Below are 25,677 nucleotides of genomic sequence, written 5' to 3'. Positions count from 1 at the left end.
GAAAGTATGTATAGAATAAAAATGTGAATGGTGGGCCGGCCCCACAGCTTAGCGGTTAAGTGCACGCGCTCCGCTACTGGCGGCCCAGGGTTCGGATCCCGGGTGCGCACCGACGCACTGCTTCTCCGGCCATGCTGAGGCCGCGTCCCACATACAGCAACTAGAAGGATGTGCAGCTATGACATACAACTATCTACTGGGGCTTTGGGGGAAAAGTAAATAAATAAAAATTTAAAAAACAATGTGAATGGTATAAAATGAATGGGATCAAAGACAACAGGAGTTTTTGGCTCCATTTTAAGCCATATCCTTTCCTTCGCTGATGTATGACCAGTGTCTTCATCCTACTGCAAATTCACTTCAAGGCAGTAGTGATGTGGTAATAAATTAATGATGTAATTTTTATTACAACTATTTCATGACTTTTCTGGCTGAAAGCTGTAGTTTTCAGTCTTTGGGAGATGGTTACTTATTCCCATCAGAGAAGACTGTAGGAGCCAAAGATTGATTCTGCACGTTTTAAAAAAATCTGTCATAAACACAGCATTGAATGGAGTGTAGAAATGATGCATACTTTGGAAGAAAGAAGAGGAAAAAATGAGGAATGACAAAGAGTTTGTGCACAGGAGTAGCGGTTTGCAGTTCCAGCTCTTCATCTTGTGAAGCTAGTAAAGTGCAGATCTCAAAATTTACTCACACGATGAAGGTTACAGCACATAGCTCACTTTTATTATCATTTCAGAGATCATAAAATACATTTTATTATCAACTCAGAAACTCTAGTTTCTAATGATTACAGATAACAAGAGCATTGTACATTATTTTGCAATGTTTTTATGTCTGTTTTTCTCTTGTTGTTAATTTACTTTCATTAACTTCACTCCTCGTACATTTCTTCAAAAGGTAGGATATGCTCCTTATAATGCATTTTTATAAATACTAAATGTGCAGTATTTTACAACCATTTCCTTATGCTAACCTCAGAATCTGTCTTGTGCAACAAAACTATTTGAAATGAATGTTACACATTTTGAAGCTGCATTGCTGGAGGGAAAGATATTGGAAAATGACAGGTTTTTTTAACTTAACTATAAAGTCTTGTCTTGTTTTAATAGAGCCTTTAAAAAATATGATTGGGCTGACCCATCTGTCACTTTTTATATAGCCTCCGTGTGAAATGTGGGTTTAAATGGCTATAGTTTCACTAATGAGAAAAGGGAAATGTAAAAATTCTTGTAGAGCTTCTTCTCTGTGAGTTCCACTGCACATTTTCTCAGTGAAAGGATTTAGGCATCCATGCCATACAAGGGAAGAAAGTGGTAGAAATTCCACCAAGACTCTTGTCAAAGCTACTACTTTCTTGAGGGGAGAATATTCAATACAAACTTGTGTATTCAACACTGATTCCAAGGAAGCTCCTTTTTCCATCTATGCTGAGGCTTGTGGATACTATTATACCATTTCTATGTGGGTATTCACCAAAATTCTCCATGCTCATAGGTATATCATGATATTAACCACATAATTGCCAAAGCCAATAGCCGTGTAGATAAGAGGCCACAAAAATGACCATTTTTGCGTATCAGTTTATTTTCAGTCATGTCAACAGCCAGTCTCAGCTTGAGTCATACAGATCAGCAACATGATTAACTGAGTTAGTTATTAAAGTGGCCAAAATAACCAGATTATGATGTGTAGGCTTGATTTTAGATCATACAGACACAGTCATAGTCCATTAGCCTCAATAGAATGACACAAGTGTAATTTCCATAAATGACTGTATTTTCTCCACGTTTCAAGTAGTAATGTGAATACTACCATTAGTATTCACAGCAGCAAAATGCACCCCCTTCCATACCAAACCATGATTCTGGAAATACTCCAAAATCAGTTTTCCCCTTGGTCTCAGTAAAACTCCATCATTCCAAATAAGGATGACATTCACAGTTCCATTCCAAATGAACAGATAATAAACAACAATTATCCAAATATGTTTGGTTTTCCTGCAACTGTATCTCTCAATGTTTATAGGGAAATTGCACCTTCTATAATTTACACACCATTCTAGATTTTCTTAAACAAAATATGAGTATTTTATACTACAAAAATGTGGGCATTTCTTTTCTATTGTGTAAGTATAGATTATTTTTTTTTAAAGATTTTATTTATTCAGTTTTTTCCCCCCAAAGCCCCAGTAGATAGTTGTATGTCATAGGTTCACATCCTTCTAGTTGCTGTACGTGGGACTCGGCCTCGTGTTGGACGGAGAAGTGGTGCCTCGGGGCGCTCCCGGGATCCGAACCCGGGTCGCCAGCATCAGAGCGCGCGCGCTTAACCGCTAAGCCACAGAGCCGGCCCAGTATAGATTATTTATTTCCTATTTATCCTCTCTGTGCTTCAGTTTTTTTTATCTGTAGAATGCCTCTATTTTCCTTTCTGTAAAATAGTACCTAACCATAGGGATGGAGGATTAAAAGAGTCAACACATGTAAAGCTATTAGAATATAGCCTGGCACATAGGAGGTGCTCAATAAGTGTTAGCTATTACGTTACCATTTTTATTACCCTATTACTATGGATGCTACTTTGGAGCATTTATTTTTTATATAGTAAAATTATTTCCAGAGTCAGATCAGTCAAGAATAAATTAAATGTATATGGCAACGATGAAGAAAGACTATGAAAGGTCCAAATTCATAACTGAAATATTCTGTATACTTTTAGCATTCAGAAGTGTGACACATTCTTTCTGACTCCTCCAGATGTTTTCACCTCTTCTGATTAAAAGGGAAATGTTCTCAGATGAAATCCTGAGATAGTATAACTACTAGAAAAATTCTGTTGCAAAGCAGATTTTCACATCCAAAAGGCTAAAAGTAATTATCTTCAGAAATAAATAAATAAGAATTGTTTTAAGCATCCAGGGACCAACAGGAATTACAGACTTTAAAAACATCAAGTAGTTTTGTTATAGTTAATCAATAAAGAACATTCTTTATCAAAACACCTGCTAAAATTATTTGATCAGAGTGCAAAATCTAAAACAACTGAATTTTCCAGAGGCTAAAAAAAGGTTATCCTGGGACACAGGAATTTAAAGTGGTAAAATGTAAGTATAGACAGGGAAGAGCTTCATTTGCCAGCTTTCAGCCCAGAACTGCCCTCTTCTCACAGAGCCTGGTGATGTGCCTGGATCCCACGTTTATTCTTGACTTTATGACAGAGTGGATTCTTTCCTGTGAGCTTTTCTGGCTATGAGAGAACATAGCCTAACCAGGGTAGAGCTCTGCCACAGAACACAACCATCCTAGGGATAATGTGGCAATGTTTTATAAAATCTAGGGACCAGATTTTCATTTCTGCAGACAGAGCCAGCCTTCAGCAACATTGTGAAGGTGATGAAGTTTCCTCATTCCAAGCCATTACCCATCACTGAGCATTCAGTGCCCTCACTCTGCCCCCTAACTTCCCATAGACCCTCTCCCTGCGTAGCACTCATGATGTAGGACTGTGACTTACAACCCAGGCTGCACCAGAGCTTTATAAAAATGCTTAGGCCCAGCCCCAAGATTTGTCTAGGGTGGAGCCTAGGCATGTTTTTTTGTTGTTTTGTTTGTTTTGTCTCAAGCTCCCCAGATATCGATGTGCAGGCAGAGTTGAGAATCACTGATGTAGAAGAACAACGTTTCTAAGTTTGGTCTACAGACCACTGTAACCACCTGTGATGCTTAAGAAGTGCAGATTCTTGAGCACTTGGATATTCTGAAGCTGCATTTTAACAAACACCCCAGGTAATGCCAATGCACAGTTAGTTTAGGAAGAAATTTTTCCCCTTATTAAAACCTACTTTAAATCTTCTGTTCCATTCTCTACTAATTGGATAGACTAATCCAGGATAATGTGATAATGGATGCTGTTGAATAAAGTGTTGCATTTTGACCAAGCCTCCTGAAGAAAACACAGAGGATGACTCCAATAGTAGGAGTTTCTATGGCAGGCCAGTGAGGATGCTTTTGGTTTTTTTGGTTATTGGGGCGGTGGGGGCGCTGCACAGAGGAGACAAACATTTTAGTGCCTCTTAAATCCTATTATACAAGTAGTTTCTTACTTCACTTGAGGCCTGTCCTGTGTGCTAAGGCTCACTTTGCAAAAGGGAAGTGTTTTGATCCTTGGAGCTAAGCTCCTGGGCCCCACTGGTCATTTACATGAAAATGATAATAAATATTAGTTTATGGCTCCTTGCCTCATGGGTGACCAACTCCACAAAATGACAATGTCTTTATTAAATTTATTAAATTCATAGTGAATAGGGCTCATTTACTAGCACCTACCCATTTCTCTTCAAATATGTAAAGGTTTTTGACTCTGTGTTTCTCCCATGACATCACCTTATATCAGTGGTTCTCAACCTTGGCAGCACATGGTAATAACGTGGCAAGCTTTAAAAAATACATATGTTTGGGTCCCACCTCCCGGGTTCTGATTAAATTGGTCTTGGGTGGGCCTGAGCATGAGAATTTTTTAAAGATCCCTGGTGATTCTAAGGTATAGGCAAGGCTGAGAACCACTTGCTTTAAAGGAAATAGAGCAGCAAAGCTCACAGGAGGAGAACCTGATAAGTACAATTATTATGAGTAAGCAGGAGCTGGTAAAAAGAATATATTTTTTCCTGCATTATAAAAAAAAATTCCTGCTTTGAAACCGTATAGGCCTGAAGAGCATTATGCATGTACCACCATCATATGCCATCATGACATGGGGTGTTGTCATTAATGTGTTACTTTTGTTTGATGTGTTAATTCCCTGATATTTACTTCTCTCCTTCATTAGCTACACCGAAAACACTCCTCTTTCTAGAAATAAAGATAAGGATTTCTTAAACTGAAACCCGGCCCCTCTGGGTCTGGATTGGTCTTTGTTTTGTTTTGTAGATCGCTCTCCGGGCGCATTGTTGGAGGGGTTTGGTGGTTCTTCACCCTGATCATAATTTCTTCCTATACTGCCAATCTCGCTGCTTTCCTGACTGTGGAGAGGATGGTTTCTCCCATAGAGAGTGCTGAAGACTTAGCTAAGCAGACTGAAATTGCATATGGGACCCTGGACTCGGGCTCAACAAAAGAATTTTTCAGAGTAAGTGCCTCGCAGTTAATTGGGCCTGCTGGTTTTTATTTTATCATCTTCTCACAAAGGCAAATTCACAGTGCTTTTAAGGGAGAGTTTGGAAAGGGTGGGAATGTTATCAAAGCAGAGTATCTTAAATACAGCACTACTTGGTTTGAGACCTAATTCATTGTCCTTTAGAACTCAGACTTGTGTGCGACATAACAAGTGACATGTTGAGAGCACAAGTTTGAACTCCCAGGTTTGAATTCCAACCCTGCCACAAAGTGATTGTTTGTCCTTGGACAAGTCATTTAACTTCTGTTGGCCCCGTTCCCCTTACTTCAATAATGAGGGGATTGAAGTAAATAATATCTATTCTCCTTTCTAGTTTTTACAAAAGCAGTGATCTTATGTCTCAGCAGTTCACAGAAGTTAGGTAATTGACTCTGACTAAGACTCTGAGGAGGGATGGACTATAAAATTACATATTCTATTTTAGACATTAGTTTCCTATTGAAATGTATTACAGTTGTTTCAAGTATTCATGTACATGCTGATAATTCAATTTTCAGGGAAGCTGATAATTGTTTTAATTTCTTGAGTAGACTTATTCCCCCCCTCTTCACTCCCCAAAAGGCCAAATCTTAGTGGGGAAAGAGCGAGTTATTCACTAACAAAAGTTAATAAATCATAAACACTGTCAAGGGGAAAGATGAAAGGAGATCAAAGCAGAAAATTATAGAAGAATAATATGATGGTCAAACCAGTTTAACATAAACTATCAAGATCTTTGTTCTGTAGCAACTGGACTATAAGATACGCTACCAATGGAGTGTTTAAGAACTCAAATATTTTTTCGGTTGCCCCAACCAAGAAAACATGGTGGTTTTGATTAGAAAATGGACCTGTTCTATACATTACTACTGCCTGCTACTATAGTCACTGTAACTGGTTTTAGCAATGATCCGGAAGCCATTTGTGTAGTAGGTAGAGAGGAAAAGTTTAGTCACTCTCTCCCACTGATAATCAAGTTATTGGATGGTAGGTATAAATACTGACTTTCCCTCAAAGGTCCAGAGTGAACAAATGTTGGTTCTAAACCAGCTCATCATCAGCTCTAAACCTGATGGCCTAGTGGTTAAAGTTTAGCGCACTCTGCATCAGTGGCCCGGGTTCGGTTCCCAGGCACAGAACCACATCACTTGTCTGTCAATAGCCATGCTGTGGCGGTGGCTCACATAGAAGAACTAGAGGGACTTACGATATACAACTGGGGCTTTGAGGAGGAAAAAAAAAGAGAGGAAGATGGGCAACAGATGTTAGCTCAGGGTGAATCTTTCGCAGCAAAAAAAAAAAGAAAGAAGAAAAAGAATTTTAAAAAAAAGGAAATCAGTAAGCATATATTTCTACATGTATTATCATGAGATTTGTCCAATTGTTTCATGGGAAACCAGGAGGAGTGTGTTTCTTGAAATTATAGCAATTAGTTAAAAACTGTTTTCAATCCCTAAAAGAGAAAGAGTTGGTTCTGGGACCCTTGCAAGAATTCTTATTGGCTCAGGGTATCCCTATCGCACCTCTACCACTGTTTATCAAGCAGCTCATAATCCCTAACCAGGGAGAGGGGCCCAGTATTAGAAGCATCAAAATGATATGAAGTCCCTCTGGAACTAACCTGGCCTTGACCCTCACTACTATGGCAGTCCAAGAAGTTTAGCTGAGAACAGTCCCCTGCCCCCGTGAAATCACTCACACATTTCAGGACAGGAAACCAGGGATTTCCATCTGCTGAGTAGTCAGCACATAATTAGTTCGATGAAAATCTGGTTCGGTATCAACCTTCAACAGAGCTTATGTTACCCATCCCAATAGGCATCAAGTTGCCGTATGAAGTAATTGACCACTTAGGCTATCAAGACACCAGACTTGAACCCTCTGATAAGAGATACTTGTTCCACTGGAAAACATTTTTCCTTCAGCAACAATTAGAAATTAGGAAGGTGTGCTTTAAATGGTAATCAATAGATGGCATCAATTCCCATTAAGCTTTCAAAGGCCATTCATCCAAATTGCAGGCAAAGGAGGCTCTCTGGGAAGATTTATTAGAACAAAGGCTTGCAAGTGTGACCAAATAGTCATTGTCTCTATCTCCCACTCATTTTCTGTCTTTCTCAAAAACCACGAAAGCATCTACTAGTCCATTCAATGATGGTTTCATTAACGAGCAACATATTACAGAAGCCAATTTGAATCAACATTTAATTCTGAGCAATGCTATTGCCATATTCTAATTGGTTTGTGGTTTCTAATGCTCACCAATTCGTAGTGACCTTTACAGCCAATGAGTAATTTGTATGGAAATAGAGCTATTTTGAAAATCTGGTTGGAGAAGGAGCTGGATATTTCTAGGTATAAGGAAGTGCAAATCATTTTCTAATTCCCGCATGCCACTTTTTCTTTTTCCCCAATTGGTCGCTGGTGACAGCATTAGGACTCTGTGGGGAAGTTCTTCAGGGCAACACACTAAAGTTGACAATCTAAGAGTGGAACAGAGCAGTATAGAAAAATCAACTCTTTTAGGCTGCTTGTACTGAAAAAGTTATGTAAACCTAACACAGAGTATGCTTGGTATTCGTATAATACAGGTGGGACCAACCAATTGGTCTCCAAGCCATTTGTCCTATGTCCTCTCCTCTACCCCTTCTTGAACCCCATAGATCAAAGAAGGAAGCCAGCAAGAACACATCATCTCTCACTCAGGGGCTTGACTGCCATAGCATGTCACTTCCCTCTCAACCCTCAATGATCTTAAGGCAATGATCTTAAGAACAGTCCCTCCTCCATACAGAAAAAAATCAGGGACCTCTGATTGCAAGCCTTCTGAACTTTAGAGGATAAAACAAGATCACATGCAACATTTATAAACATAACATGTGCTCATTTCTTCCCATTCTCACTCCATACTAAAACAACAGGGACCAAATAGTAATACCATAAAACAGCCTGGGGCCAGCCCTCTAGTTCTTCCACAAAGAGAGAGAAATATATAATATAAAATTTCTTTCTAATTGCCCTGTAGACATTTTTACTCGTCCTGGGTAAGGCTGCCACTAAAATGGTGGTATTTTTAAAGGATTCCTTTGTTTCTCTCATTTTCTGAGCTATCCTTAGCTGTTATCTTACAATTACATAAAGTCACTGGCACAGAGTGACCTGTTCCATCAGGAAAGGCAGGGAGGGACTGAGCAAAATGCATGCAGCTGAAGAGACATCTGAAATATTACTATCAACCCTCTTGACTTGCAAACTGATTTCCTTAGACAGTAGCTCCAAAACTAAATGTCTCAACCAGAGGTGGAGGCACCCATGCTAAAAAACATGTCGACAGCTTTATTGTCATTGCTCAGAGAAATGCCACTATGATTTGGAAAGCTGCACCTAAATGATCATTCTCCACTCGGTTTTGGAAATTTAACCTGATACACATTCCTGCTAAAAAGTAGCACTGAGAGAAAAAGCAATTCCAAAATTCTCTCTGCTTTGAGACTCCTAGGAATATTAGAAAACAACTACAGTGCTTGATTTCTTTTCCAGATACTTGGCCATATCCCCATTTAAGATAGTTCAGGGGATAAAAGGTTGCTTTTTAAAATGAAATGTTTAATACTAATTTAAACTCCTTTAAGAAAATAAATATAACAGGAGAGGAGTGGGGAGAGATGTGACTTGCTCCAACGCCCTAGGCAGTACAGAAGAATTGAACTTTATCTGGAGACCACAGAGGAGACTCTTCTGTCTTCAGAGTTGCAGCCCCATGAAGCACAGTTGAATTACTCATGGAGAATGTTTTGTCTCAACTCTAGACTCTATTACTGTTGTCAATGGTCATTTTAATTTGTTTTAAATGCAGGCAGCAAATAGAAGAACTCTCCCAAATTGATTTGGGAAGCAGTCCCTGCTCATAACATTTAGATTCTGCTTACACATTCAGAATCACACACGCACACACACACACACACAAGCATTTTCAATTGGAGTCCACATTTCAACATTTATTGGTTATATAATATAGGGCTTTTGAAGTATATGGGAAAAGGGGAAAAATTTCTCCACAAATGCACCTGTGCTGAGTATGTTGACATTTTAACAAGATCAAGAAAACTAACCATTAATCTTTAGGCTTCATTACAACTGACCTATGTACACAATAGACTTCCCTTACCCCTTAACCCACCCCCTAGCCTTAGGAAACACATCAAAATGTAAAAATCCTTTTGTTAAAAATTTTCTCACTGAGTACTATGATGAATTTGAGATCTTGACAGACAATATACCTGGACAACTGCAACCAAATTTAATTAGTTGGAAGACACATATGATGTGACCAAATGTTTGAGGACATAGCCAAACCACACACAGTAGGGAAGGCATAATAGCAACAACAAGAGATGAGTTGACACCAAGGAATGGTAGGTCGGAGACATTTGTTGTATATACTACTTGGTAATGTTTTTTTTTAAGATTTGTTTTTTTAATTTTGACATGGCTGTTTTGATTCCGCCTTACCAAAAAAAATCTTACTTTCCTGTGTCATATAACACATTACACAGAAAGACTATAGGTCAAGACTGGAGGTAGAGTGGCAGGCACAAGGTGAAGATGCTGAGGCCTGGCCAAACAGGCCTCTGGAAGAGGGAAAGATATATTCAGACAGCTGTGTGCCTTTCCCCTCCCTTAGCAGCCAGGGATCTGTGGTTCCATAGGTCTTCCCTGCAGGTGAATCTCGAGCTGGGTGGGAAGGACACGTTCCAAGGGAGTAGAGGTTGACCTGACAACAATGCACACAACTGACAACACACCTAATATCTATCTACAAGAAAAAGGAGAAAATGTGGCAACAAAGACAGGCTAATAATAATACCCTAGATTCCATTATTTATTCATCACTCTTTCATTAACTCTTTTCTTTTTTTGAGCATGTTCTGTGAACCAAACTCCAGACTAAGCACTGAGGATCCATCTCTGTAAATGAAATTAAATTTCTGTCCTTTGCCAAATCACATGAAAATACCTAGACAAGTTTTGTCACCATATTTGGAGGTTATTTGGGGGGATAGATTGACTTAAAATACAGGCTTCTCAGAGAACCGGATGATCATCCCTCCAGGGCAGCTGACAGTGTTTGTTTCTATGGAGCTATTTCCCAGCATGTGCCAATCTATGGGTATGCTCATGGTGAAGAACGGTAGGGTTAAGGATTCTCCATAACCCCAGCAGGAAGGTCAGCTAGGTGATAAATAAAACAGAAATGACCTCTACCCTCTGGGAACTCACAATCTAGTGGGCTGTCAATTTTCAACACATATTCAAGTATTTTACAATATTCAATTCACACAACAATCCTGCGATGTAATCAGAACAGGTATTATTACTTCATAGAGGAAACACTTGAGGCAAGATGACATTGTGACTTGCCAAACGTCACTCAGCTCAATGAGGGAGAGCTAGAGGTCTGAGTACAGGTTGATGCTCTAAGTCCAGATTGGGTCCTCTTTCCATTCCATCCCAGTGCCTTTCTGGTGTGAGTTTTCCAGAAACATGGGGTGTTATGCATGAATCAAGCCTCTAGTGCAGCACATGTTAAGGGATCTGTATCATTTCCTGGTTGATCTTTGTTTTTATTCCCCTTGATGCATCAATTAGAAAAGGAAACCTATACGCACTTTTACATGACATGTTACTATGCTCTGACAACCTCAAAAGGATCCAAGAAGGCAAAGAAAAGGAAGACATCCGTAAAACTAGAGTGAATGCCACAAACACAGCAAACCTCTATTATCCACAGCTCACTACGATTTCTGATATGCCAAGGGTTATGTCATGGTGTGGATAAAACTGGAAAGAACAAGAAAGAAAATGAAAATGATTTCTAGTTCCACATCCACTGGTGACTTTCTTATTTTTCTTTGGGTAAGGGGCATTTGGTCTCAGTTTCCTCATCTATCAAGGGCAATATTCTCTGCTCTACCTTCTCTATGGGGTTGGTAAGAGGATAATATCACAAAAAGCTCTTTAAAAGTATGAAGTGTTCTACAAATCCCAGGAGACTTTAGGAAAAGGGCCCAGCAATAGAGCAATTAAAGTATAAAGACTGTCCAGACAAGGCTCTGTGGAGATGTGAGGGAGGGGTACTTCTCAAAAATAAAATAATCTCAGCTGGCTCAGTGAAAGAGAGGTGGGTTTTTTCCTGGCTTTGGGAGAAGAGAGAAAGCTTAGTTATATCCTCCCCCCATCCTCCTGATCCCATTTCTACCCCTATTATAAAATATTACTACTAACCTCATCTCCTAGTCTGTCCATCTTTAGCCAGTCCTTTGTGGCCTGCAGATTCAACGGCTTCCACATGTACAGTTTAGAGCTGCCCTTGAAGACCACCTAGAAACTTCAGGTGCTTCCAAGGTGGCATGCAGGCCATCTGCCCAAAGTAACCAACCATATGGATTTCATTAGCCTGTCTCCGTTATTCCTCCCAGGTAACCTACTTGCTTATGAGAGCATTTCACAGCTCAGAAAGCCTAAGGCGGTTAAGTCTTCATTCTCTTTGAGGCTGCCAACTCTCTCAGACAACAGCAGGGTAATTAACATCACACAGGACTCCCAGATCTTTGTGAGAACTCTGAAACTCCCTTCCCTAGAGGAACTCATCTCAGGACCTCACTTTCTTTTCTTATCTGACAAAGTCAAATCACCTAAGAGCCTTCCATTTAGAGGATTGGGGCCCATCTGTTCAATTAGACTCTCCTTGAGTTCACCTGGCAAGGCTGTGCAGGTTACTTATTTACAATTCTCCTTCATCACCATGCAAAAGTCTAAAAACTTGACCGTAACGACCAAGTAAAATTTCAACTTACCCAAACTCAACTAACAAGAACATTCAATTAACTGGAATGCTTGGTTGCACTCCACTTTTGAAAGGAAAAGGCAACTCACATAAATGAAACCTTGATATGAATTTTTTTCAAAAAGACCACTAGGTGATGTCCTGTTGTCAGATTCATTCCAGTCTTCAACACCTACATTTTTAATCAGTGAGTAAATAAATATTGAGTGTCTACCATACCAAGTTAGGCACCAGGGATACAGTAGGGGAAACATGACAGAACCCATACCTTCAAGTAGCTTGCATTCTGTTAGAAGGAGACAAATAATAAACATGTAAACAAATAGATGTATAAAATAATTTCATGTACCAATAAGTGCTATAGGTTATTATGATAGAGAATGACTTAGGGTTAGAGAAGACTATTTTAACTGGGAGTTTGGGAGGGAGGGAGTTCAAGGAAAGCCTCTTTAAGGAGGTAACATTTAATTAGAATGATAAGAAGAGTTAGCCAAGTGAAAATCTGACAGAAGAGTATTCCAAACAAAAGGAATAACAAGTGCAAAGGTCCTGGGGCAGGAACAATCCTGGCATGTTTAAGGGACAGGAAGATCAGTGTGGCTGAAGAATGGAATTCAATACTAGAGTTATAGTAATGGATATTGTGTCAAGTGCTCAGATTTATTTTGGAGGTAAAGTCACAGAATTTGCTGATGGATTGGATAACATTTGTGACCAAAAGGGAAGAACCAAGGATGGCTCTCAGATTTTTGGCCTTCCTCTTCAGTGATCACTAATGAAATCTATAAGTCCTGCATTCCTTAAACGATCCGAGGATACTTGTTAATCTGTAGTAAGGAGGACTGAAAAGGTACACTAGGACTGGTTAGGAAATTTGTCCAAGTGGGAAAATAAGAAGTCTTAAGGTTAATCCCCAAAAACTTTGTAAAGTCCAGAAGCCCCTAATAATTCAGGCCTTTACTGTGTTTTATTGCTGTCTTCTTAGAAGATGGTTTTATGGTAGAGGTATATTTTCACAGGTGACTAACTCCATTTTGAAAAACATAACTTTCTTTATATTCCTGTAACTGGCACCTCATTTTTGCCACATGGCAGAAAAGATATATCCAGATAAATTCAGGCAAATTTAGTGATTCCCTAGTCATTTCACAATTTTTCACTCCCTCCTCCCTGGGATGACGTTCAAGTTCCAGGGAGTTTACATGGCGTCATGGCATCAGGGACAGCCGTCTAACCCCAGATCATCATGATCACTTCCAGGCATCGACTGAGCTGTAACCATCCAAATCTTCAGTGACATTTGCTGCAGCATCCCCGCATCCAGGCACAAGACCTCTGCAGGCCTGACTCTGCATTTATTCTGGTTCATTCTCTCTCTGTCTCTCTGTTCCTCTGTATCTCTCTCTCTCTCTCTGCCTCTCTGTTCCTCTGTATCTCTCTCTCTCTCTCTGTCTCTTTCTGTCTCTCTCTCTCTCTCTCTCTCTCCCATTGTAGGGCTACTGGAGAAGTCAGTTTCTCTCCTTCCACCAGTCGGGGGACACAGACTTCTCTCAGCTCCTTCCTCCTAGAGACCTCATGTAGCCATTGCTGTTGTACCATGCCAGCACCAAGCTAGATGTGGGCTATTCCCTTAGATTCATCATCCCTATGCTACACCCTGGGAAGTGAGGCTTCATCCCCTCTGCCCTGGGATCCTCAAATCTAGCTAGGAGTCCCATCATCCCTTCCCTTTTTGGAGAGCCAAGGTAGGGAGGACAGGGCACAGAGACCTTTCTCATAGACTTATATCCACTTCTGACTTCTCTTGCACTCCTCTCTGCCTCAGCTTTTATCTGGCCTCCAGGGGTGGTTAGTCTGGCTCTTTATCCATCTGCTTTCCAATTTATTGAGTATGGCATAAATTTCATATTTCCCTTGTTATACTTAGTCTTTAGAATTTTGAAACTCAAAAAGTTTTCTTTTTTCTCAAAAAGCCTGGCTCTTACTCATCTAAAACTTGGCTTTCAAAACAGTGTTGTCTCTGCTATAACTTTTTAAAATAATTTTATTGACATACAATTCACATATCATACAATTCACCCATTTGAAATGTACAATTCAATGGGTTTTGGTATATTACATTATTAATTTTTAAAAATTGTAATAAAAAATATATAACATAAAATTTCCCATTTTAACCATTTTAAGTATGCAATTCAGTGGCATTAATTACATTCACAACGTTGTGCAACCATCACCGCTGTCTATTTCCAAAACATTTCATTACCTCAAGCAGAAACTCTGTGACCATTCATCAATAACTTCCCTTTCCCCTACTTCCCCAGCCCCTGGTAACCACTATTCTACTTTTTGTCTCTATGCATCTGTATGAAATCATACAATGTTTGTCTTTTTGTGTCTGACATTTCATTTAGCACAGTGTCTTCAGGGGTCATTTATGTTGTAGCATGTGTCAGAGCTTCATTCCTTTTTATGGCTGAATTAATATACATATACCACATTTTGCTTATCCACTCAACTTTTAATGGACACTTGGGTTGTTTACATCTTTTGGCTATTGTAAATAAGGCTGCAATGAACATTGGTGTACAAACATCTGTTTGAATCCCTGCTTTCAGTTCCTTTTGCTATATACCTATGAGTGAAATTGCTGGATCATATGGCAATTTTATGTTTATCTGCTATAACTTTTTAAAAGTCTATTTTGAAACAAAAGATGAGGGCATTTTCTGTTCTGTTTTCCTCTTATTCCTGCTCAAACAATCCTAAACTCTTAGGCCGTAGATGCCTCTGTCCCAGTAGGAAGAGGGTCGCTGGGTAATTGGTGTTGGGGGCAGAACTTTAGTTAATATCGTAAAGTTTCATCTTTATAGGTGACTGAAGTTGAGAAGAATGTATGTGTATGTATGTATGTATGAGTCAAAAAAGACCTAAAGTCCTGTTTATACCACACATACGTACAGAGAATCCTGGATATTTTAGCTAGTGATTCCACCTTGTAGCAAAAACTTAGGGGAGCATGCTTCCTCTTTCTGTATTTGGGCTGCAACTCTGATGCCCCAGCAAGATTGCACTAGAATACAGGTGATGGACGGTAGAATGAAACCCCTCGCCCCTCTGTTCTAAATGGTTTAGAATGTTACTTGTCTGAAGGAAGGGGCTTGGATAGAGGTGATCTATTGCATTTCTTTCCAGTTCTGACTGTAGGCATCTGTCTGCATATTATCCCCAAAACTGATCTCCTGTCTGCACACTCCCTGGTGCCCTAATGAAGATATTCTTAAAGGTGGTTAGCAGCTTTGCCTAGAGAAACCTGAATTCCAGAACTGAGTCTTACTTCCCAATTCTATCAAAATTCTTATGTGTTCACAGCCTGATTTATTTGACTTTCAATTTTATTTTCTTTGAGTCTCTGGTCTGGGTTACAGACTATTTCTTGTATCATTCAGTAACATTGATTTTCCAACCCCTTCTGTAAAGAACCCTGTCCTAGACACTTTGGAAATAAATATGAGATGCCTCCAGATCCCTGAGTCCAGTACGCAGACAATAAAGGAGTCAGGTGAGTTAATCAGGAAAGGATTATGGAAAAAGAGGCATTTTTAAAATATTTGGAGAGAAAAGAGAATTCAAAAATAGTTCAAGGGGTATGTAAGAATATATTTGTGACAAAAAAAAAATAACAAAGAAACAACAAGACCGTGGCTTTATATCATGTTAGACTGTAGCCACTGTTGACTGAGGAACTGTTAGTTCTCTGTAGGGTTCACACCAAAATCTGTTTCCACAAAATAGTGTGTGTATATGTATATGTTTGGGGGGAGGGGTTCAAGATGGAAAAAACAGTTTCCAAGAAAAAATTATTGCTTTGAAACAATAGTATCATCATAGAAATCAATATATAGACTGCAAAGGGTAAATTGGAAATCATTGCTTGAGACCAAGGTACTCTGAGCACTGTCTTATTTCTAATTCCATAATTCACATTTTGCATATGAAGATGAGGTTCATTAAAAAGAGACTCTCCAAAGATTACTCTGCTTTCTTTCAAATGAGTTTGAGGAACCAATTTTGAAAAGCAAAATCCATCTATGCTTTTGCAAATAATACCAAATGAAAGAAGATTTCATAACCAACCTTTGATATTTAAAAACAACCCCACTATATCAGACATTATTTCAGCCAAAATAAACAGCCCCTTTCCTGAATGTGGTAGCATGAATGCGGTAATCATGAAGAGAATCATATTAAAGCCCCTTTGCACAGAATTTTGAAGTTTGATTTCCAAATATTTGTTTCCTACCTCTTTCCTCCAAACAGACACACACACACACACACACACACACACACACACACACACCCCTCACAATTTGGGTAATTGTTATTAGCAAATAATTGAAGTTTATTATATATGAAAGCCTCAGGGAGTAAACTGCCCCATTGGCCAGATCCTGAAGAACACTTGTGCTTTATTATCTTGGCCTGGGGTTTCAACCAATTGTACAAATGAGAAGGTTGAGAATAGTGTGGTCAATGACTGAGGAGAAATATAAATAAATTCAAGGAGGCTTGGATAAATTCATGCAATACTTATCCATAGAAAGTTATTAAAGGTTAGGGACAGGTCCTTGAAGGACATTTCCAGATTTTTTAGAGTTGACATCAGGAGGACTACCATGGCTTCTCATAGTTCTTTGTTGATCTTGTCGTAAAACATTCGTATCTGGAATTGCCCAAAGAGTTGTCCTACAGGGACTGGTCTACAATTTTTTACAAAATTATTTCCCCCATCATAAGAATTGCGATTAGCCTGAAGAAAATATGCAGCAGTAGAATATATTAGGATGGTCTTCAAATATTTGAAGAGTAGACATTTTAAACCTTATAAAGAGCAGTGAAGCATTGTCTGATACAGCACCAGAAGACGAGAAGACGGCACAAAAAGACTGGGCAAGGTTCCGCTCTGCTGTACACAGGTCATTAGGAGTCGGAATTGACTCCAGGGCACTAACAACAAATGATCTAGGTAAAGGCTGTGAGTAAGAGAAATTTCTTAGGTAAAAATGGGACAGAAGTAGAAGATAGACCAGGAGCTGGAAACTCCTACCCTGTAGAGAGAAGCTCTCTTCTAGTTTCCTTTAACCATCCCTTACCTCATTTTCTCTTTCCTTCTTTTACCTGCTGAGTCTTGGGTGGTCAGGGCTGCTATATTAGTGCTTTCAGAGAGGCAACAGAGCAACTCTTTCCTCAAATTTCCCTACCTGGAAGAATTTGGCTGAACGTCCTTAGGTGCTTGTCAGCATGAGAAAACAAAAGCAATAGAACCTGGAAAGAAGTAGGGGCACAAGAAATTTCATAAAGAGAAAGAAAACAATGGAACAGAAGGAATAGATTTCTCAGGAGCTTGAACTCTCCTGCCAACATGACAGAAGCTGCCCTACCAGCCTCCCCCTATCTTTTTCACCCATTTAACCTGCAGGGTCTCAGGTGATCAGGGCTGCTGTATTGGTATTTTTACAGAAGCTTCAGGGAATCCCAAGCTTCAAAATCCCGCTGTCTAGAGGACAGTAGGTAGACAAACAGAAGAGCTGGCCTTCACATGGGGAACTTCAAGTATTAAAATATGGTTGGAAGCTATGGGCAAGAGAAATGGCCTTCAAAATGAAAAGGGGCAAAATGGGAAATTGTGTAACAAGAGCCTTGATCTCTTGGCTGTTAGCCAAAGCTCTCTCCTACTAACACATTACCCCTTACCTCCCTCCCTCTGGGTCTTTTCCATGCCTTTTATTATGAGGCAGCTCTACTCTGTTAGCGCTTTTCAGAGGCTTCAGGGAGCCTCATGCCTCCAAGTTCCCAGCCTACAGGACCTTAGCTGGGTAGACATGAACCCAGTCACCAGGAAAGGCTGAAAATTAGGAGGATGTAAACGCTATCAGGAAGAGGAACATATTTTAAAACTGGTACAGATGGAAAAGATGGATCAGGAGCCAGGAAACTCCTGCCCTTCAGCCAGAAGCACTTTTCTAATGTGCCGCTTCCTATTCCTTATCCTGTTCCCTTTTCCTGTTTTACCTGCTGGGTCTGGCCATTGGGCAACCAATGCAATTGCATTTGTTTCTTACGGCGGCATTAGGGACACCAGGGGTTCGACTTTCCCCACATAGGATACTTGCTGGGTAGACAGTCCCAAGTACCCATATGGCAGGGTGAAGCCTCCTGGGAGTAAGTGGAGGTGATTGGTGAGGGGAATTTCAGCTGGACCTCTCCTTTTAGTATCTCTACGAAGAAGGGTTAGTGAGGGCCCATATTTCTAGACAAGAGTGGTATAGTGGAAGTTTGTAACTAGACTGAAGAACTGGATCTGTAGGCCTTAAAGAAAGAAGTCAGATTGCTGTGATCTTTTCTCCCTTTCTCCCTGTTTTTAATTCTACATTGCCATTGCCATTTTTACATGCTATGTAAAAGCATTAGAAGTGTGATGCACTAGGGTGGTAGTAGGAACATTTCAATCCCCAAACAGGAGAGAAATGTTTTCCAGCCCAGAGGCCAGATCGCCCAGCTTTCATCCACACCATCAGTTGGGGGGCAGTTGGTCAATTTTCTAATCAGTGCAAGCTGTGGGCATTGTTAAGACTCACACAGGAGGTAAGCTGGTACAGGGAACTGTTAACAAGATAGGTAGAGTATTCCCACCGCAAATTATTTGCAATGCTGACGAATACTCAAGAGGACCATTCCTCCTTCCTAATCTCCTTTGGGGTACCATCATCTCTCAAACAAAAGTGTGGATCCCAATTACTACAGAAAAGAAACCTGTACCCTCCCCCTTACTGAAGAGTAATTTCTCTCTCTTCTATGGAGACCAGATCAGTTTTTGTAAGGCTAGTGTCCAATCTTTCTCTACTCTGTTCCACTGGGACCCTTGCTGTTACCATGGATACCTCTTCCAGTGGCCAGTGGCACTTAGGGGATGCAGTACAGTATCCATTGTATCAGGACCTCCCATCTTGAATTGCTTTGTACTGGCTTTTGTGTCTTCCCAGGCAATTACTGGGCTTGACCTTTTGCCAGTCCAGAGATTAACAAGGACCAGTTAAAACCATTTATTGTCTTTAAGGCTTTCCTTTCCTTCCAAAACCTTTGGCTACATAACACAGCGGGACCTTACCTTAAGTAATCCATATATCAGAAAATTTACAACTGATAAAAGTAATAAATAGTAATTACTCACATTAGAAACATATTCTTCCCTGGAAAATGGAGATTCCCTAGTGCATTTTGGTGTTTACAGATCATTAATTGCTTGTCAGAGAAACCTAAGAGGAGGGCTTTTAGAAATAAACATAAAACAGCCCATGCATCAATAGAGAAATAAAATTTGATATTCAAAAATGAATCTAATTCATGGAACAGCTTTTCCCAGGAATTCATCTGTTACCTGATGGAAGGCATATTCTTATCTGGGCAGAGCGACACAAACCAGGGAAAGGAAAGTTCAAAGATGCGGAAAAATTCACTGAGATTGAGCCAGTCTACATAGGTGCGGTTACAGCATTCTGGAAGTCTGGTAGCTAATCTTGGAGTCTCCCTTTCAAACATCGGTCATTTTTTCAATACTTTTGGATCCACGTCTTCCTAACACTGTACTATATATTCAGCATGTCCCATGTTGCCAAGACTGAAATGATGAAAAACTTAAAAAGTTCTGCATTCCCTGATTTCGTGTTTAAATTTTTAACCTTAATGTTGCATTAATAGCCTATTTTGCATATCTGTTTGATTGTACCATCTTAAAGATTCATTTAAACCCGGGGAGGACAGCATGATTCCTACCTGCTTCTCATTAATAACATACTTTTCAATGAGTGGATAATGAGTGACCTGGATAAAATCAGTAGAAATGCAGATTGCCATTAGGTGGAGAAGGGGGGAGGAAATCCACTTTCTCCTCCACACTGACAAGCAATTTTAAGGCAGAAAGCAAAGAAAGCAGGCCTAAAAGAGAGATGACTGTCTAGGAGGGTTCTTAATTAAATATACTGTTGTCTTTACATGAAGGACTGTGAAGGAAAAGTCATTCTGATGGAAATTAAAATTTGCAAATGATTTTTAAAATCTTGGGTTAATCGAAACAAGACATTTAATTATGAAAAAGAAAACCATATAACTCTTAGTCATAGATTATCCTAATGGGCTTTGAAAAACATACTGTCTGCATAAGCATTCTTTAATTTGTTAACTACTATTAGTGGCACACTGGTGGGAATGGAGGGTGGGAGGCAGTGGGCAGTAAGCATTCCAGCTGACAAAGGTCTGCCATTGGTCGATCAGAATTGGAACAGAAGCAAGCAAGAGAGTCTTAAAGGAAAAATACATTACTTTTTTAAAAAAATAAGTATTATTGGCCTACTCTACTTTTCTGGAATAGCAACAGATAATAATGATCTTGCCTGAGATAGAGGACTTGTTTTTCAAGTTACTGTATTTCTTCAGTAATAAGGTGCTGGTACAGAAATGGGAACTTAAGGGAAATGCATTTCAAACCAACGACTGCTAATAAATTATCCCACAGGCCACAGGTTTCGCAGGTACTAGAAATACATGAAATCTGGAAATGCACGAGCTTTCAGTTTCCTTTGACTCTTCTAAATCCTTTAGGATTCAACATGGCTTCCTTCTGCAGTTTGGCTATTGATCTTTACTGAGTAGAGGTGATAACTCTATCTATCAGAAACTCAAGTCAAATGAAATAATGGTTTGATTAGGTTTACTTTGGAGAGTTTTCATTCTTTGGTTTTGCTTCTGTTCAATAGTGGCAGTAAATACATAGGCCTGAATATAAAACAACCCAGTTTTCTAGGTGAGTCTTTAAAAATAACAACAACAACTTTGCTTCAGCTCATGATTCTGTTTCCTGTTTTATGATTTACAATGGAGTTTAATTTGCAAATCTGCAATTTGGCAGCATTCGTTTCACTGCAGAGCTTTTGGTGTAGCTTGGTTCAAGCCCCTGGTCACTATATGACAGTAACCAAGCTGAATGGCTAGAACATTCAACCTAATTCCCCCAGGCTTACCTCTATATGAAATGCTGATCCTGTCCTCCCTTTGGTAACTCAAAAAAGGCAAATTTACATCTGTGACCTTAATGTAACTGTAACACAGTTTGAAAATGCTAGGCAAAGGCATTTAGAATGAGTACTTGACAAAGTCATTTGGAATTTGTAGAGGAAAGCATCTCTTGAGATTCTACCACTTTCAATTTTTATTATACTCGATTCTTGAACCTATCTATCAGAGCTGATACAGAGAGGAACTATTTTTTTTAAACTGGGGGAAATCATGAATATTGTCATCTGCCTGCCCACCTCTGTTGGAATTCTTCCCTTGGAAAGGAACATCAGAGAGAAGGGGTCCAAACAACTTAATGTAGCAACTCACAGAGCCAGAAAGAGAAAATCAGGCTAAGTGGAAATTTAGGGAGCACACTTTTTTTGCACAAATATTTCCTTGTATAGTGATCTGCTCTTTAGAAGGAAAGTACAGTTCTCAGACAATAGTAATAAGAATATTCTTTCATGGCATACCTAAACCCAAGAGTTCATTTATTTTCAATTTTACACAAATAGGATAAATTTAAAGGAAACAGTTCCTGCATATGCACCAGGGATTTTCGCCCATGCAAATAATACAGCTTACCTTTCTCTAGAGAGGCCTTCCATAAACACAGGCTGGGTAAGCTATTCCAGAGTGATAGATTAACCCTGAATAGGACAGGAGTTATGACCCCTCCTCCCCTGCCCCTCAAACTAGACTATAGCCAACCCCTAACTGGTGCAGGCAAGACTTCGATTTGATGCAGCCATCACTTCCATCATCAGGGCAAACAAGAACAATATTGTGAAGTATACAAAGTAGTTCTTGGTGCCTTTTTGCTGCCTTTTAGTACCTCTCTGCCTTCTCCTTTACTTAAGCTGGGAACCTGCAGTATCCAATATTGTACCCGCTAGCCACATGTGACTATTTAAATTTAAATCAACTAAATTTAAATTTAAAATTCAGTTTCTCTGTGGCACTAGCCACATTTCAAGTGCTCAACAGACATGTGTGGCTAGAAGCTACTGTATTGGACAGCACAGATATATAACATTTCAGAAAGTTCTATTAGACAGGGCTTCCAGCCGTTAGTTCCTTTAGTTTCTTGAGCATAAGGACCATGTCTTCCACACCTCCATCCCCTACAGCATCTAATACATTGCTTGATACTACTGATGAATGTAGGAGAAACTTACTAAGTGCTTACTAGGTTTCCAAGCGCTATGCTAAATTCATTACAAGCAATCTCTCATTTTATCATTGCAAGACCACTATGAGGTGGGTCCTATTACTATCCCCATTTTTCAGGTGAGGAAACTGAGACTCAGTGAAGTTAAATGATTTGCCCAAAGTTACACAGCTAATAAGCACCAAAGCCAGTTCTTTATAACTTCAGAACCTATGCTCTTAACCACTGCTCTATGCACCAAAAGAAAACACGTAACTGCAAATTTCACCATGAACAGGCGAGCCTATTGCAGAACATTGGTGACTGGGTAGCTTCTCCACAGCACTCATGCTGGCCAATGCAGAATAAAGACAGGTTGGGATCAAGGCCCGAGCATGAAGAATGGGGGTATAAAGAAGTATATTGATTGGCGTTTGAGTGTGGGTGTCAAACTAAGTGACTAAGTGACTATCTGACTACTTCTCTACATGAAATAACAGCAAATTAGTAGTTTTATCTGCCATTTTGCAGATAGAGACCATTGCCTTGGCCCCCAATGGTGAATATTAGTGAAACCTAATCATTTTGTGAAGTCATCCCCACACGCTGCATTACCAGAAAATTCTGTAACTTGAGCTTCCATGCCACAGAGTTTGTGCCAGGACATGTGAACGCCAGCAAATCAATTTTCCTGCAGCTTTCACAGTCAGTGTGTTTGCCAGACAAAACCCCAGCCAGCGACTTTTTTTTAATCAGCATAGCGCCTTTAGAAATAATACTTATCGGAACGCTGCTAACACAACAAGAAGGAAAAGACTTAAATCTAAACCCAACTGTTCAAAATTGAGAGCCACAGGAGAAGGTGAAATGTGAATATATTGAAATTGAACATTTTAGTGGCCCCAATTGGCCTTAGAAGATATTCTCTGCTAAGCATCTGGTGAATTAGCTTTGGTTCTAGTCTGTGGCTCAGTAGCACTGACAGCAAGTAACCTGGCGCCATCCTTCTTACCACTCACATGTGCCCATGCCCTCATGTACCCCCTGACTTCTCAGGGTGGCACCCCATCTTGCCTGCCACCCTCAAGACCTCTCTGGATTCCCCTTTCCTCCAGTATTCCTCAGGCACAAATTCTCTAACAAACCAAACCATACAAAGGTGGTGGATATGGGTTGTGTTACCCTCCCATTTGCCGTGATGGCATAATCTAATTTATTGGGGATTTACTACATGCCAGGCACTGTACTTGGTACTTTATATAAATTATTTAATATTCTATCTCCTTTTCAGAGATAATTATTAGAGTCAGAGAAATTTAAGTAATTTGTCTAAGTCAAACAGAAGGCATGATCTCTAATGGTAGAATTTAGGGCCTTGTGACAGGCTAGTGGAGTATTACATTGATGCCTTTTACCTCATAGCATATTGCACAGGCCTCATAGCTAAACCAAGGAGATCAAGGCTATAGAAAATCATGTTGAAATGGCAGGTCAAAGAAATAAACTTCAATCAATTCACTGGCATTTTGGTCAATGGTGTCACTAGCAATTTCTCCACTGGGAGGCAGTGTGGAGTAGCATAAAAAGCAAAGGTTTTGGAAGCCAACAGACAGATTTGAGTACTAATTCTGCCACTTCACATCTATGCAACCTAGGAATTACCACTTTACTTCTCTAAGCTTTGAAAGGGGCTAGGGGAGACAAATGATGACAATGCAATTAAGAATATGGACTTTGGTATGAAATGATCTGGGTTTAAATCTCAATTACTCCATTCATTTATTCATTCAGCTAATACTTATTGACTACATTCTATGTGACAGCTCTTGTTTTAAACGCTCAAACAAAACAAAGTCCTTAGACTCATTGTAGTGGATGAGACAAAAAAAATAAACAAATATGTAAATAACATATATGTTTCAGTTGGTGTTAAGTGAAATGAAAAATAACAAGCAGGTAAGGAGACAAAATGTTGCGAGTGCTATTGCGTTTCGGCTGATTGAGGAAGGCTGCTCTGCTGAGGTGACATTTGACCAGACAGCTGAATGAAATGAGGGAGCAGGCCATGCTAACATGAAGTGGAGTGGGATGGGGAGAAATGCATTCCAGATGCAACAGCATGAGCAAAGGCCTTGACATGGGAATGTGGTTGATAGGTTTGAGGATAAAGGCCTGTGTGTCTGGAGCGAAGTGAGAGAGGGAAAGAGTGGTAAGAGATAAGGGCAGTGAAGACGAGAACCAGAGCCTGTTGGGCTGGGCTTTTTAAGCCCTGGTAAGGACTTTGGATTTTATTCTATGTTTGCTATGAAGTCATTTCAAGGTCTTTAAGCAGAGGAATGGCATGATCCAATTTATGTGTAAAAGGATCATGCAGACTGCTAGAGAGTGCAAGTTGAGGAGCAGGGAGACCACTTAAGAAGTGAGTGCAGTATTTCAGGTGAAAAATGACTGGCTTGGACTATGGTGAAGGTGGTAAGAAGTCGTTGGATTTTGAATATATTTTGAAGATTATGCTGCCAGGGTGTGGAATGTGAGACCAAAGAGAGAAGTCAAGGATGACTGCAAGTATTTTGGCCTAAGCAACTGGATGAATTGGATGGTAGCGTCATTTTCTCTGATGGAGACCACTGGAGAAGTAACAAACGGGAGTGGGGGACAATCAAGAGTTGCATTTTAGCCATGCTAAGTTGGAGATGCCTATGAGATATCCAAATGGAGATGTCAGGTAGGCAGTTGGTTAAACGAGTCTGGAGTTTAGAGAAGCCAAGGCTAGAAATTTTACCAGCCGTATTATCTTGAACCAGTAAATTAATTTCTATAAGCACCAGTTACCTCATCAATAAAATGGGGATAATATTTGTTTCAGAAGGTCATCTTAAGGATTTTCAATAATGTGCATAAAGTGTGAAGCACCATTCCTGGTGCACATAAGCGCTTAATAAATGGTAGCCTTCTTATTTTCAGTATTCTTTACAATAACTGGCACCTAGTTATTGCTGTTGCAGAATCTTTGTTGATTGTTCTAAACCCAGATTGAATATTAGAATCACGTACGAAGCTTTTTTTTAAGTGTTGGCCCCACATCAGGCCAATTAAATCAGAATCACAGAGGCAGTGATCAGTAGTTTCCCAGGTATATATTGCCTACAGATGGAAAACAGATGAGCTGTCTTTACGAGAAGTCTTCAGATTAGTTCCAGTTCACCTTCTGGGAAACTAACTCTCCCAAAGAACACTAAGTGGAAAATTTGGGCTCTTCTTGATATCCCTGAGCAAATTGCTTCTTTTTTTTCATTGCTTTTTTCTCCTAAGTATGAAAATAATTCTTGCTGTAAGGACATGAAAGAAACAGCCACTGAGGAAACTCAAAATATTGCAATTCTGGGATAGATTTTTCTCCTTAATAGAA

General features: G+C 39.7%; 1 protein-coding gene across 1 annotated transcript in view; it reads left to right on the top strand.

Moving 5' to 3' along the window:
- Positions 1-25,677, top strand: part of GRIA3 (glutamate ionotropic receptor AMPA type subunit 3) — a 271,774-nt gene that overhangs the window by 208,952 nt on the left and 37,145 nt on the right. Inside the window, exon 12 of the mRNA XM_004437326.3 lies at positions 4,932-5,130. Within this exon, the coding sequence (XP_004437383.1) occupies positions 4,932-5,130 (199 nt within the window). The remainder of the gene's footprint in view (positions 1-4,931; positions 5,131-25,677) is intronic.

Source organism: Ceratotherium simum, chromosome X (assembly GCF_057802395.1).
Source record: "Ceratotherium simum simum isolate JZ-2026a chromosome X, ASM5780239v1, whole genome shotgun sequence".
NCBI lineage: Eukaryota > Metazoa > Chordata > Mammalia > Perissodactyla > Rhinocerotidae > Ceratotherium > Ceratotherium simum.
Note: the sequence above shows the minus strand (reverse complement) of the source record. Positions and strands in the feature narration are given on the sequence as shown.